Source organism: Sphaeramia orbicularis, chromosome 12 (genome assembly GCF_902148855.1).
Source record: "Sphaeramia orbicularis chromosome 12, fSphaOr1.1, whole genome shotgun sequence".
Taxonomy (NCBI): domain Eukaryota; kingdom Metazoa; phylum Chordata; class Actinopteri; order Kurtiformes; family Apogonidae; genus Sphaeramia; species Sphaeramia orbicularis.
Window position 1 is genome coordinate 22,742,324 of NC_043968.1, and position 15,749 is coordinate 22,758,072.

The 15,749-nt window shown below is 38.9% G+C and overlaps 1 protein-coding gene across 1 annotated transcript; it reads right to left on the reverse strand.

Annotated features, from left to right (window-relative positions):
* Positions 1-7: 7 nt before the first annotated feature.
* On the reverse strand, positions 8-15,202 carry gdi2 (GDP dissociation inhibitor 2). The gene is made up of 10 exons (XM_030150609.1): positions 15,043-15,202; positions 8,948-9,055; positions 6,500-6,599; positions 5,533-5,667; positions 5,211-5,409; positions 4,964-5,095; positions 3,546-3,645; positions 3,252-3,423; positions 2,461-2,660; positions 8-1,058 (listed from the first exon to the last, which is right to left on the reverse strand). Exons 1-10 carry the CDS (start codon positions 15,085-15,087, stop codon positions 906-908), a joined length of 1,344 nt encoding a protein of 447 aa, XP_030006469.1. The 5' UTR covers positions 15,088-15,202; the 3' UTR covers positions 8-905.
* Positions 15,203-15,749: the final 547 nt, after the last annotated feature.

Consider the following 15,749-nt stretch of genomic DNA (forward strand, 5'->3'; position numbering starts at 1 on the left):
ATGTTTGTTTTTGTTTTGTTTTTTTTACAGCTGTTCAAAACAAGATATTCCAAGGCTCTCATCAAATCAATACTGCAGCAGTACACATTTGGTCCTTCTTAAGCAATTACAGTCGATCATATTTCCCTCCACACTGCTGTTAATGCTCGGGTCTCCCATCATTTTGTATAATACAGAAACTAATATATCTCTGCTGATGCGTGATAGTAATTCAAGCTGTTGAAAACAGGTTCAGGTCAGATTATGCTGGTCTGCAGATGCTCCTGTGGCTTAGCATACAGTGCAGTTGTGCTTGGAAGAAGACAAGGTTACAAACACACTAAATCATCAACCCCACACATGCCCCTGAACACCTAATCTCACAAAATTTGGGCTGTGGGGCCTAAGTGTGCTTGAGTTGCCACTTCCTGAGAGGAACACTCAGTTTCTCTCCAGGTTTAATCCACACTGATGAAGCCAAGCCACTGTCCCACCTGACATGAAAAAATACCTGAAGACAAAATAACTGATGTAGATACTATACATCTTCCAAATACTTTTTATACAATGAAAACAAAAAAAAAATCAAATGCCACCCCTCCCACTCACACAGTTACACTTTTAATCAAGGTCGATCGTTTGATTTGGCATCTTCTAAACATGAAGCAGAAGACTGTAGGGCATAAACAGTGTTTAGTGCAACATCCATCTGAACTGATTAGAAAAAGCATATCTCCCTCCCTGAACCCTATCCAACAATACTATATCATACCTCTCTATATCATGAACTTCCTCAATGGGCAAACCATGTACTGTTAGCTGGCCCATTGGTGTGTACATTTTTGTGTATGTTTTCTATGTTTTGTAGTTTCAGTTGTCGGCAGCGTTGTTTTTTGTTAACCTGGAGTGTTGAGGATGCTTTGCCACTACTCTGCTGCATCACCATAGATGTCCTTCTTGCTGCGCTCCATCTCGTTAAAGTCAAATTCTGAGCCGGTCATCCTCGAGTAGATGTCCTTGATGTCGTCACAGGTTGTCTCAAAGTGAGTTGTGGCATCGTAAGAACGGGAGATGAAAATCTGCAACGGGGAGACGTCAAACAGTGATCCATCCAACTTCTATTTATATCAGTGCTGTTTAACTCAATGGATTTAATTAGAAGGGTCAATGTAGTTAACATACACTTTGGGAAATGATTATCAGACCATGTGTGACTTTCAGTAGCGAGTGTTTTGACAGATGTTCTTTGTCACTTGTGGCAAAAATTACATTTTTGTTGTCATTAATTTGAATTGTTCATTTCTTTACCAAATTTATAATTTATGTGTATTTTCTCAGATTTTTCTCAAACCCTGATGGCTTTACAAGTTACAATTATGACAACTTTTAAGTACTTTGACACAGTGGGCAAATGATTGTTTCCATAACTGTAGTTCACAGCGGACTCAGCTAGAATAATGATACTAAAGGGTAACAGTAAACATTTTAATAATAATGTCAGACAGAAACAACTTCACAGGTACTGTCACTGTGTCCAAGGCAAGTGCAATCCATTTAAAGGTGCAGGAGAGTTTCGTGACCAATTTTTCATCAAATCTGTAAAACCTCAGTCATACCCTAAGTATCACGAATCTGTAAGTCTTTCTGTGATTACTCACCTGAATCTCTTGCATTACAGTGAACAATTTTGAAGTGCAATCCACCATAAACAGTCCATGTCTTTACAAACGAGCCAGGAGGTCACTCGGGCATCTTCGGAATTTTGTTGCGACGTGCACTGTGGGAAGCGAAGGCTTGCACAGCCATCTTACAGCGGCAGCTGGAACAGACAATCGGAAACGGCAGGAACTCCCTTCCCTCTATGCATATTCCTCCAGCCATTTCCGCATGTTTGTTTCATCCATATAATATAGTATGGTTGCGCTGCCATTGTCAGGTGGCTGTGTGAACTTCCGTTTCCCACAATGCACGTCGCGACAAAATTTCAAAGATGCCCGAGTGACGTCCCGGGTCAGTTTGTAAACACGCGGTTTGTTTATGGTGGATTGCACTTCGAAATTGTTCATCTTAATGCAAGAGATTCAGGTGAGTAATCACAGAAAGACTTATAGATTCGTGATACTTAGGCTATGACTGAGGTTTTACAGATTTGATGAAAAATTGGTCACGAAAGTCTCTAGCACCTTTAAAAAAAATACAGTCTAATCAAAGAATCCAGATGGATTTTTTTCTCCTGATTCCAGAATCATAGTGGATGGTGCCAGAGCTGGATCCAGTCATATGATAGGGTTGTAAGGCGTAAAAATGATGAATGGGGGTGGGGGGGGGTGAGAAACCCACAGAACTAGCCGTAATTTTCTGGACATGCAAGGCCACACTAAACATTGAAATGATTCAAACACGATTTTCTGGACATGAGGTGTAAGAAACAAATGAAACACCTACAAAAACCTGGTCTTCCTTAAATCTCCCTGATCATACCTGGCTGTCCTTTCCCAGGTCAGTTGGTTCAAACAGGTCGCTGAAGCTGACAAACTTTTGCTCGATAGGTGCCAGTAGGTCCAGAGCTGGTTTGATTTCTTTCTCTGGGTCGTCTGTCTCCACTGTGGTGCTGGCGATGGCAATGTATTTACCTTGTGCTGCCACATTGTGGGCAAAGGAGATCATACAAACGTAGATGTCTGGAAGCAAGAAAACAGAATTTAATGTGTGGTCAATTGACTGTGTTAAACTGTAAGCACTAGAATGTACCAGTGTAAAGACCTCATAAATGCACATCCACTAAAGTCGACCTTTATTAAAAAAAAATGTCTCAAGCCCAGGCCAATGTCTCAAGTTTAGATGTTTTTATACAACTACCACTACAACCATTTATTACAGGCTACATAAACCTAATATTAATTCTTATCAAATAAAACAAAAAGTCGCGAATTGACACACAAGAACAAGAAACTATTTTGGATTTTTGTTTGAAAGGGAAAAAACAAATGAAGCACAACAAAGAACAGAGAACGAGTTAACACTCAAAATTTACAAAAGGGATTAAAAAAATGCTGAAATTTTACTTATTGATATGTCTACCACTAACAATTGACAATTTTAGATGCAATTATCCACGATGCAGTGTAAGAAGCAATTGGTATCCAAGTTTCTCTTTCCTTCTGCAAAACTAAAACAAGCACCTTTATAACTTTTTTTAAGGTTAATTTAGTTATAAGGGGACATAATTCGGTTGGCACAAATTATTAAAACCATTTTGTGCATGTGCTCACCATGCTTCCTGTTGACCTGATTCTGGGGGATGATGATCTGGCAAGAGTTCACATCACCAGTGTTGGCAATGGGGTGACTCAGGATGCAGATTGCTCTGATCACCTGACCCACTTTTTTGACACGGTCCATAGCGTAGCTGGGGTCGCAGATCAGCTGTTTGCACCTGGCAATCTGGGGTGGGGAAAGAAATGTCTCAGAGATGAGGAAAAGATGGAACGGGTGCAGTTCACCTAAGGTTTCTGTGATCAACTAAAACAGTGCAGGTACACAGTGCAGATGAACAAAGTGCTCACCTCTCCCTCAGACTTGACTCCCACCACCTTCCCATTCTCTACAACGATCTCATCGATAGGCTTATTCAACATGTACGTCCCACCGTAGATGGCGCTCAGCCTGGAATGGAAACAAATACCACACATCCATGAGGAGGTTATTCTGAATACGCATCACTTTCCATCAGTAAAACACATGTGCAATAAGACTATTCAGGGATGTGAACTTCTCATTTTTCAATGAAAGAATTTTATGCAAACAATAATGGGTCTTGAGAATGTCAGTGTTTTCTCAAACTTTAAGATTAAATATTCAGGTTGTCTAAATAAAGATGAATTAAATTAATAGTGTAGGTCTTCTTCAATCATTTTCAATTTTACACATTGCCAAGTAACAAGAATGTGGCTGGTAGATTATTGAAACCAGCAACAACAGTGGCAGGTAGACAAAAAAATATAATGTACAACCCTTGCACAGACACGGAAACCTCCAGTAAAACAGACTGATGAGGTGCAGATTTAATGTGTGACAAGTGAAAATGTAAAGTCAATTTCAGAGCTGCATTGTTAGGAATGTGTTGTACTGAAGTTCAATATTTCAAAGTTTATTTGGTCTCAGTTTGGGTTATCCGTTTCAGTGATAAACATGACTGGTCCTGGATAGCTTGTATCATAAAGCTGATTTATGATCTCTGTTCATTTGGTTTGGTTTCACTGACACTTAGGATGAAAGATGAGTTCAAATGGTCAAAGTGACAGCACAGGAAAAATCAGTTACAGCAAGTGATGCAAAAACATGTGAAATAATAAGAATGATAAGGAGCTTAGGAAACAAAGTACTTTACTTTTTTTTTTTTTTTTACTATTTTACATTTAATATTAAGGCTCGAACTAAATGGACATGTGTCAAGGCCAACGTACTGTCTGAATGGAGGTAATAGGTATATAAATGTTTACATATTTAATAACCCACTGCAAATCCACCCAGTCCCTCTTAGTAAGAGATCCTTTGCAAAATTTAGTGAAGCCTCAGTTTAACAATACACCTTCATTTTCACTATGTTTAAAACTAAATAAAAAAGTTATCTCTTGTGCTTCTCTACTAGTTCACAAACCAAAAGAGATTGTGTGTGACAGAGCGGAGAGCAAGTGCTGATGAAAAACGCTGTGATTAAATGTAGCAAGAGATAGTCAACTATTACCTCAAAGATTATTTGGTAAATCCTAAAGGAGAAAAACATAAAGTGTTTAGGAGATCACCTACAGTACAAGCAAACCTCTTGAGTTTTCAGGCTACTTTTTCCACCTCTGGTTTGTTTTCACGCATTTATACACCCACTCTAAAACGAGTCACTCCAGTAAAGATGCACATCCTTTTACTTAAAGGGTAGTCTTTCTATAGCAGTGACCAATCAGTGCTCAGACTGTGAGTGTCCTACCTGGCAAAGCCCTGTGGCAGCTCTCCCAATCCGTACAGTGGGTAAAGGTATGGGCTCTTTCCATATCTGGCCAGAGACTCACTGTAAAGCTTTATCCTGTTTATTGTTTCAATACAAGGTTGATCCAGGTAACTGAGTGAAAACAAAAGATGAGCATTAAAACCTTTACAGGATTCAAAATAGGAATCAAATCTGCAAATAAGTTGTGAAGGAGAAAGGGTTAATTAAACAACTGGGGTATACTGACTCATCTGTGCGGTACAGAGCGAGGGAATGGCCTGTGAAGTCCATGACTTCCTTGTCCAGGTCAAACTTTTGGAAAATGGCCCTCATTGTTGTCTTGTGGGGGTCAACACCCTCCAAGGTTTTGGGGTCCTTTTCATCAAAGTTTGCAACGAAGATCAGCAACTTTCTGAATCGTCGCTTCTCAAAAATCCCCAACAGAGCTGTAGTAGACAGGTAGTTTATCAAGAATACAGCAGGTTGTACAACTGGTTAGAGATAACTTCTGCCTAAATTCTCATGGTATCTACAGGTTCCCACTGTCAGTGCATTAACAAATAACTTACAAGATTTGAGGGCTTCAGTCTCAGTTGAAGGAACTTTGTGGATTTTGCCAGCCTTGTACACAAAGCTGCCCTCAATCACTTTGAAATCCAGGTAGCGGGTCACCTGTGTGATGAGCAGCATGCGGACCAGCTGACCTGCAAAAAAAGATACAAACAATAACATTGATTAGCATCATCATTTGTAATTGACAGCTTTTTATTTCTGTAGTTCAAAAGTATTTCAAATGTCAAGACGTTGTTTAAAACCTCATCTGCTGAAAGGTAAATAGCATAACCAAAAATAACACCAATGGCCCTGTATCTCACCAGTATGTTCTTCCAAGAATCAATACCAACTTGAATTTGTGAGTTTGTCAGGTTCTGGCTCTATGTTTGAGTCCTGTGGTCTCGATGCAGGAGATCTATCTCCCAACAGAAGTGGGTGGTACTTTCACTTGAAGATAACTCAACAAATTAAATGTAAGTCCACATATGACTTCCTATCAGTGCTCAGCAGTAACTATATTGATCTCTCTAACCATTTCCATGTTATAAACCATCAAAATATAGCCCATTATAAGTAAAGGTAAATTCTAAATAGCTCAAAAATTCGTCAAAAATAAATAATAAATCACAATTTCTCTAAACTGTGAGCAGCCTTGTAGACATTGTCACAAGGAAGCTACATAAAAAATTTGAAGTTTGGTCAAAGGAGATCTTTGAAGAAATTGCTTACGAAGATGACAAAGACAGCGCCTTCACAATAGCTCATGGCCCATCAGCCAGTGAGCTAATGATTCGTAATAATTCGTTTGATGTACTACTGTGCTGTCACATGACAATAAAGGCAATTCTAATTCTAAAACAGCTAAACTCAGAGTATGGAAATTAAATGAGATATTTGGCTTGGTATCACATTGTAGTCTGATAGTGAAGTCACAACATAAAGCCTAATGTGTCAAGAGTGATGGGGTAAATGGTTTCATACCATTGGCCATAAGGAATTTAGGGATGAGGTCCACATTCCAATCTCTGCCTTTTCCCATTGATTCAGGGGGGGTGCCGGGAAGGTTGAAGCGCTTGTAGAGCTGTGGATGAGACATAGATGACATCAGTCACAACAGTGTTTTACAGTCAAAATTAGCCACTTTACACGAAAGATAATTGCACAAAAATGGAAGCTCAAAAAAGCATGATCAAGGTATAGATAACTGTATGGTATGAAGTTAGGCAGAAGAAACTGAGTAAGGAACGAAAAGGCAGAGGCTGGTCTGAATTAGATAAACAGAGAGATATCCACAAGGCTGAATAATTCTGTTGTGACCACACTAAAACACATGTACGTACGTAATAAATCAGTTCCTTGACACTTTAAACATTCACCCTGGATTCAAATTTGGGGTTCTGTGTTAATTCTGTGTATAGTTAGTGAACAGAGGAACCATGCAGTCGCCCATTGGTTTCTGAACTTTTGCTTTGATACCAGTAATTTTTGGCTATTGCCATCTTGTGTTTTTTGAGACAGGGGTAACGATATTTGGACAGAAGGGACAAAACTGGGGAGTGCAAGGGGTCAGGAGCAATCTACAAGGGCTCATGGGCGAGGTATTGAGATAAGCTCACTGACCCCATAAAGCAGCAAACTTAATCAAGAACTATAATAACAGCATTTTACAGTCATAATAGTGGAACTTGTTAAGACAACTATAAGTCAAGTCTATTAGAAAAAGTGTGTTTTATTAGATGTCTAAACTTAGAAAGTCTAACTTGAAAAGCAACTTAGCTGTCACTCAGTCATTCATGTGAGAAGTAGGTTTTCCAAATAAAATTAATGAGACCAGAATGAGTCATCGAAAAAAAATTACTGACTTGGTATTTCATAAGCGAAGTTCAAGGTAAACATAGGAGCCAAGGTGTTTTAGACCCAGCAGCCATCAGTAGAACCACAACTTCAATTCTGCACTGGCTTCATTCTGTACTGTATTATGTCAATACTATGCTATGAATCACCAGGTCTTGTATGACCAAGGAATGAACCATGAGTGAAGATTCCCCAATCTGAAGTAACTACATTCAAACTGAAGACAGGAACATCCATCAAATATGGCAGGTACAGACTAGAAATGTACTCTCAGTTCTGGATTCTCATCCAGATCACAGGTCAAGAACTCCAGCAACACTTGTAGTATGGAACTTTATTGAAGCTAGACCATCGATGAAGACCATAGGCTGAAATGTGTCAATAGAGGCCTACCTTGTGTAAAATTTTGAAGCATGCTGTAGTTTTTTGAGTTACAGGTCCAGGGAGACATAGATCAATGGACCTGATTACATTATCCACACGGGGGCAGGATAAAATAAAAAAAGATTTCCTGCCACAGACTCCTTTACAAACAGGACAAGTGCATTACACTCCTGTCTCGTTAGTCTTAATTGAGCTGCCTCCTCAGCTGAATATTTTCTGTCACTGACAGTTTTTTTTTCAGCCATGGCAGACAAATCTGAACCCTTTCTGTTGTTTTGGCAGATAAGAATTTAATATGATCAATAGTAAATTTATGCAATTTACACGCAGTACTATAAATAACTGCCTACATCTCAATTCAGGTGCAGTCAGTGTATTCGAAGATGTGCAGACAGAAGACCTTGGAGTCTATGATCACTGCAGCTCACAGAGCACCTGCGCTGTGCAGGGTGGCTGCCTTGTTACACTTGCTGATAAGTCATTGCATACAGACACTTAGTGAGGAGCCTGAATCTTCCGTTTTCAGCACATTAAGATGCATGCTAGACATTTCCTCTTAAAGCATCAGTTTTCAACATATGGGACTGTCTATTAGTGTTTGCAGCTATGATATGCACATGCCATGGGATTTCCCTCAGGTGAAACGAGTACTCCAGTGATCCAATTTTGCCAACTTCTGATCATTTCACTGGGAAAATAAGTCTAACTGGAAAACTGTGGCTGAAATGATGGCAAAAAATTCCTATCATCTAGTTAGACAAAAAATGCAGGTTGAAAGTTGAGAAAATTAATAGAATCATAAGAAGTCATTTGTCTAAGGAAAAAGACTAAAAGAGTTTGAGTTCTCTTTCCAAAAGTGCACCACCTGAAAATTTGTTCTTTATTTCACCAGTGCCACATCTAAAAATGAAATACTATTAAATATTCCACATGCACATTAATAATAAAAAGAATAATAAAATTAATAACAGGTAATAAAGGGTTATGACAAGTTTTTCCAATCCTGTCAGTCAAAATAATGGACAGTCAGAAAATCCAATGTAACTCAGAAGTGAACACATCAGTACAACATTATGAATGATGGAAAAAAAATTTTGTTGAGCAATACGAGACCTGGATTAGGGAGCCAAGTAGGTTTGACTGTGACGTCATTTCACAAAGCCAAGTCAAAAGGGTGAGCAGTCAACTTACATCGTCAAGGGGTGTGATGGATGCGCTCTCGCCTCCGTAGAAGGAGTTGCGGTCCATGTGCAGAACTTTCTTCCCCTTTACAGACATGATGCCTGATAAAATGCATTCCTGTAGTGACAAAACAAGAGAGATTTCAAACAAAATTGAAAAGGATACTGCATCCAGTTGCATTAACATCCACCTCAGCTATGTCACATACAACTTTAAGATGAATTTATCTCATAGAAAGGAGTCAATTCTTGTTAGCACCATCATTATATAAATGGATGAGGCATAAGATTTTCATGGCAGAGCCTTTTTGATCCTTCGAACTATTGGGATGAACCACTTTGCCACAGTGAGTTGGTCTGGAACAACTACTGCTAAGCATCTCGCTGCCAACTGTTGTATTACAATACACAGATATCAAGTAAAGGTGATCAATTCTTACCTCGCAAGAACCATTTCACGTTTAGTTTTGTTGTAAAATGACCACTGCAGAAAAATACACATGGTTCTGGATTTATACATGAGGACTTAAGCTGCATACCACATAACTTATGATATAGGTTTTTGCATCTATGGCATGCAAGTAATGCCCTTTGATTTGAGGTACTTCTTCAGCGATTGCACTGAATGCCAGTAGAAGAGTGTGTCTTACATAGGCTATAACAAATCATGTTTTAGATATGTTTCTAAAGGGGAGATGATGTTGTATTCTAATGTAATGAACAAGCATAACTTTCAATTCAACTTCAACGTGACACATACACATTTCAAACAATCTGCCTTACACCACTACAGTGACACTGGCTGGCCAAGGAAATGATTCATTCATTTCCAACAAACCCTGTACCAGCATAACATCTGACATGCTTGTGTTGATTTGTGGGGATGATTACAGCTCTAACAGGCTTTTAAGAAGCTTGGTGATGGGGAGGGAAAATGTGCATGTCTGCCAGAGTGTGGAATTCCCACAGACCAAAGGACTTAATACGATTACAGGAATGAGTTTGTAGATGCAGAAAACACAGGTTATCATGTGACTAGGTGGACTTTCAAACAAGCTTTACAACCGATTGACAACTTACACGCAGGAGGCATCAAGTATAACTGGTTTTTCACAAAGCAATAAAGCATAACCTTTAAAAGCTGATGTAACCTCCATTTCATCTGTTTCCAGTATGGCCTAGTATGACACAGGAAGTCACAGAGATCCTACCAATTTTCAGATGTTTTTAACAAACAACACAATGCTCCTCATCCAAGATAAACAGATATGAACTCCGATTTGGCAATTATAACTCTGTTTAGGACTAAATTATATGGTCCTAAAATGTTACTGTAGAGACTCTCTCATCAGGCAATATCAAGGCTGGGTTTTCCCATGAATTTTCAGAGGGTTTCAGTGCTGTTTCGATTCTTACTTTTACATGGCCCTCCCACTAGAAAATAATACTTTTTATTAAAACAAAATACATAATTAAACTATTTTTGTTAAATATGTGTTAAAAAAATAAATAAAAATTAGTAGGCACTGAGAATGGATTGGACCCTGCAACCTAGGCTGGGGGGGCGGGCTGGTAAAATGTAAGAAGTTGCTGTTCTATTTAAACTCAGCAGTTTTCTCTAAATATATCTTTAACTCAAAACTATGGTTTTCCAAATCCGTTTACTAGCAAATTATAAAAACTGCTCTGTTAATTACTTACTGACTAGACCAATTGTTTTAACCATCAAGGGAGTGAATGACTCAGAAACAAAAAGCTCTAAATTGACACTGAATTTTGCTGTATTAACATTAAAAAAAACCTTCAGTACACAATAACACGACAACAGAATGTTTCAGTTCCATGCACTTTGAGACAAAGTATAGCCTTCTGCTCAAGTGATCTCATATTTAGCCTTTACCTAAAATAACAAAAAGACATGCTGTCAAAAACTTGGATGGGAAATAACAGAATTCCTTTGCTCATAACCTTTGTGATACAACTACTTCTACATCCTAACTAACTTCTCCATAGGTGCTTTCCCAAAATAACACATGCTGCAGTGAAATCGGATCATGTCCATCTGTAAATGTCTTGCCAGGCTGCTACTCGAAGGACAAACAGCATGGCTGCAGATGAATCTGGGAGACACAGAGGCTCACATCTGATGTGTCACTGTCACTTGTTTGGAGTGTGACATGTGACTGAAGCCGACCTGCTGCTTATATAAATACAGGCTTTGACAAAGATCCGGAGGCAGCCTAGTCATCACTACCTCTGCCAGATACAAGTGGCCATGCTGACAGAGAGAAAAACAGTGTAGAGCCAGGCAGAAAACTGAGCCAATATAAAACATTTGGAGTGGCAAAGTCCCCACGTAATTTTTAACTCATGACACCCATAAAAATCAGTGATCAGGTAAAAGGCAGTCAAATCCCCCAGGTGACTGATGGTTTTCTGCAGTTCAGAAAGTGACAATGACTTGATAAAATGTGTTAAATCGTAACAAGACCTTTTTTTTTTTTTTTTTAATATAACAGCATTTAACATTTCCAAAACACTTTGAAGTCACATGAATCTCTCCATGGGCTCATGGGATAAAAACCCCATCTTGAAAAAGTTTTTCTTTTTAGTAGATTGAACTAACAATGTACTTACACTGTCACTACTAAAATACAGGTTCACAGATGCTGTACTAACTGGATTTACTGCAAATTGAGAATACATTATGCAATATCTTAAGTGTGCCAGCTGCAGATTAATTTGGGTTATAACACTAGAATGAAGCCCCTTATGATTCTTCAGAATTATTTTAATAATTTGTATACCTTTCTAAACACAGTAATTTCCTATATTTGTTACATTGATAGCATTGTGTCCTTTAACACAATTTCCTCTTTTTGATGTGTACAAACCAACCATCAAGTGTCCACCCTCCAAAACTCAGATTAGGCTACATCAGTGTTTACTGTGTAATTGGTGTGGCAGTGTGTAATCCGGGGGGGGGACGTGTGCGTAAATATTTGAGGAAATGCAAATTTTTCATTCGGCTGGCCCTCTCTATTACAGTCCTGAACTACAATCTGCTAGTCTCCATGTCAAAACCTGTGGGGTAAGGACACTGTCAAAAATATTCGTGTGCATAAGATAGAAATGTATGCATATTATTCCATAGTTGTGCAAAAAATAAATATTTGTAAACTCTTCAATGACATCAGTCATACATAACATATATTGTTTGTATTTTATCCACCAGAATACTAATGAATACATTTTGATCACAAGAATTACAAACATGAAATGCACCTTTACGACTGCACTGATTCTACTGTCAAAAATACATCCCCACTTCACAGGCATTTTTTTTTAATCGAGTAGAGGATACCTTGATTCCACAGACTGCACGAGTTGAGAGACAGCAGGCGTATATCGACGCACTAGAACAGATTCTGCGGCAGCCGCCCCAGGTGTCACGGCTTCGTGCCATGGGTGCACACTATGTACCAGCATATTAGTCGGCTACACTGGAAACTATGATATACCACAGCTCCAACAAGCACTTGACATGTATTTTACTGGCACAGAAGCCAAAGCCAGTCATAGGCTACATGGGAATATGCCTGGTCAGTAGAAATAATGTACTAATATTGCTGGCAAATAGCGCGGCACCCAGGGCAGCTGCCGCATAATCCATGCCAGTGCCTTGATGTGCAGCCGCTGTCTCTCAACTCATGTGCAGTCTGTGGAATCGATGTATCCTCTGCTCGATAAATAATGCCTGTGACGTGGTGACATATTTTTGACAGTAGTCATGCTGGGGAATTTGTATTCGTAATGGAGAAAGTTTAATTGTGAAGTTGCATTTCGTGTTTGTAATTCTTGTCAAAATTTATTCATTCATATTCTGACGAATAAAATACACACAATATATTTTATGTACAACTGAACTCATTCAAGAGTTTAAATTTTTTTTTCTTTGCACAACTACAGAATAATATGCATGCATTAATCTTATGCACACAAATATTTTTGACAGTTTCCTTACCCCATAAAAGCTGCTTACTTGGGTTTACCAAGAGTAACAGAATGCGAACCAAACTGCATGTGGTACAGATTGATACACTGTGCCAAGCCACTCCTCCAGTGTGTCATTAGTAGTGGACAGATGGGGAAACCCCATCCCCCACCCACTTAACTCATTAAATATGTTGAGCGTGATATGGAACAAGGCTCTGTTAATTACCTCTGTTCCGGCAAAAGCTTAAGAAACTTAGAAAATTACTGTAGGTGATGAAACTACATCAGAAACTGATAGTAAACTGAAGTAGTATTTCTGTATAAATGATAAATGATGATTAGACATTACATTTTAATAGACTTTAAAGAAGTGAGTTCATTTAGTTTGGATTCAATTTTTTGTTATAAAGTATACCACCACACGCAACAGTTTTCATATAAGAATGACATTAGAAATCTGTACAATTATGTAAGTTTTTTCAAGGTCTATAAGAATTTAAAGGAACCTGTGAGGGTAATAGACACACCAGGGCAAGTTTAGTGCACAGAACAGGAAGTTGTAAGATATGACATGTGTCTAGTCACTAATTTACAAACAGGAACTAAACTGATGTGAAACTATTCCATGCTTCAATTTCCCCAGGCTGTCAGTTTGGCTCTGCTTAAACTAAGTTTGCAGATTTATGCAGTATGGTTTTAGTTCCTCAGTCTTGGTGGAACCACACCCAAGTCTGAGCTAAGTCAATACCCTGCCCACCAAAAACTTAACCAACTCCTCTCTGCAGTTCTATTTAATACCCCTACTTCGTCTGAAGCTTGAAACACTATATTTACAATATGTCAGTTTTAACTCTACATACACCACTGACAGGGTTATGTTGTACGACATATTCTGTTTATTTGCATTAGAATACATTGAGTTTCTTCACAACCCAAAAACAGACATGCAGCGAATTTAAAACTGCCCCAGAGTTGGCAGAAGCTAGTCACAGGCCTCAAGTGAAATCCAAAAGTCATCACGGGGTTTCAGTGTCACGCTTCAACCATATAAAATTAAAAGGAAATCAGGAAGCTTGACAGTTAAGCATAGTGAAATAACATCGTGAAATTGAATTTCCGGGTAAGCAAACTAAACATCCGTAAATAGGTCATCCGCTGCCCCCACACATGAAACTTAGTTAATCTTTTGTTTTTGGGTGTCATCGTTCAGCCACTACTTGCGCATAACTCTAAAATTCAAGTTATGCAATGTAAGAAGAGTTCGTTACTTGTAACGTACGACTACTTGTTGTTCGTTACTTGTAACGTAAGACTGTCTTCTCGGTCCAGACTCCACTTTACGTTTAGACTTTCACATTTATGTTTGTTCTGATTTCTTAAACCACATGTGTATGCTAAAGAAAATGATTAGGCTTTAGTAGATTTACCACTTTCTGAACTGTAAGGCTCGAAGACGATTCAAAGTTCTTCCTGAGCGGAAACTTCAGACTGAGTTCGTTCGCAACTTTGCTCTTCAGTTGACCGAGGGGTTAGATTAACCAAAGAGAACACAAACAACCATCCTAAATCACTATTAATAAGGAGGCACCGTGGACGAAAGATGAGTCAGACAAATTATGACACGCCGTCACTGTCGTTGGCAGGCTAATTACTTAGCTTAACTTACGTTGACTAGCACTACGCTAATCAGCTATAATCTTTTCCAGACAGACAAGTTACACAAACTGGCGCCTATTTACAAACAACCAAGACAAGTAACTTCACTCAATCTATTAAAAGTCGGACAGACACTTGTTAACCTCAGCACCGCACTGTCAGTAGAAACTATGAGTTAAAACATTTCGAAGTAAAGTAGCGTTAATCTTTTCGGGCACCGATAGCACTCGCAGATAGCACAGCTAACAGTTGCCGTTAGCACTGTGCTCACAGTTTCCATTAACTGACACGAAGCCGCTCACTCCCGGTTAGCGGCTAAGCTAGCTACTTAGCGCTAGCGCCGCTGATTAGGCCCATTTAGCTCAACGCCAGACTGTCAAGCGCTAGCTGCGTCGGTAACAGGTTGGAAATCACTTCCACGCTTCGGAATCCATTACTAAGATTGTTTCTCACCGTAAGGCCGGTGCCAAGAACGATAACGTCGTATTCTTCATTCATTTTTCCGAATCTTTACTCCTCTTCTCCTGAATATTGGGAAAGAAGAAAATGGAGATCTGCGGGGCTGCAAATGAGAAGGGGCTGCGGTTCAGCGTCAGGCGCCTCAAAGGGCGGGGCCTCTCAACTGTCAATCACCTTGAAGATGAGGCGCAATCTGCGTGATCGACAATTGACGTATGACAACAAATACAGTATGTATGCACACAACACAGCACTGGACACAAAATACATTAACCAAACTACATTTTGTCCTCACACACTAAAATTAAACCTTCGTACAGATTATGTTTTACCCTTGCCACATACTGTGCTGAAAAAATACTAAATGAATACATTTAAAACGTACATTTACATTTAGTGTTTTCTTCTGATTGAACAAAGCATTACTTTCATCATTCCTTACATTCCATAGTAGCTGGATGTCAAAAATTCACACCAAGTATTTCAACCATAAATCTAAATGTAATATGCTGTAATGCCACATCAGCTCATTTTAGTATTTGTATTGCCAGCGTGGACTAAATATATGTTTGACACACCTGTTTAGTACACTCAGTGGCATTCATAAAGTTAGTACTAGTCACTCATTGTCCAGTCTGTAGTCCATGAAGTCACACTGAAAATTAAATATAATTGCTTTACAGGCATTTAGAGGTGAAATT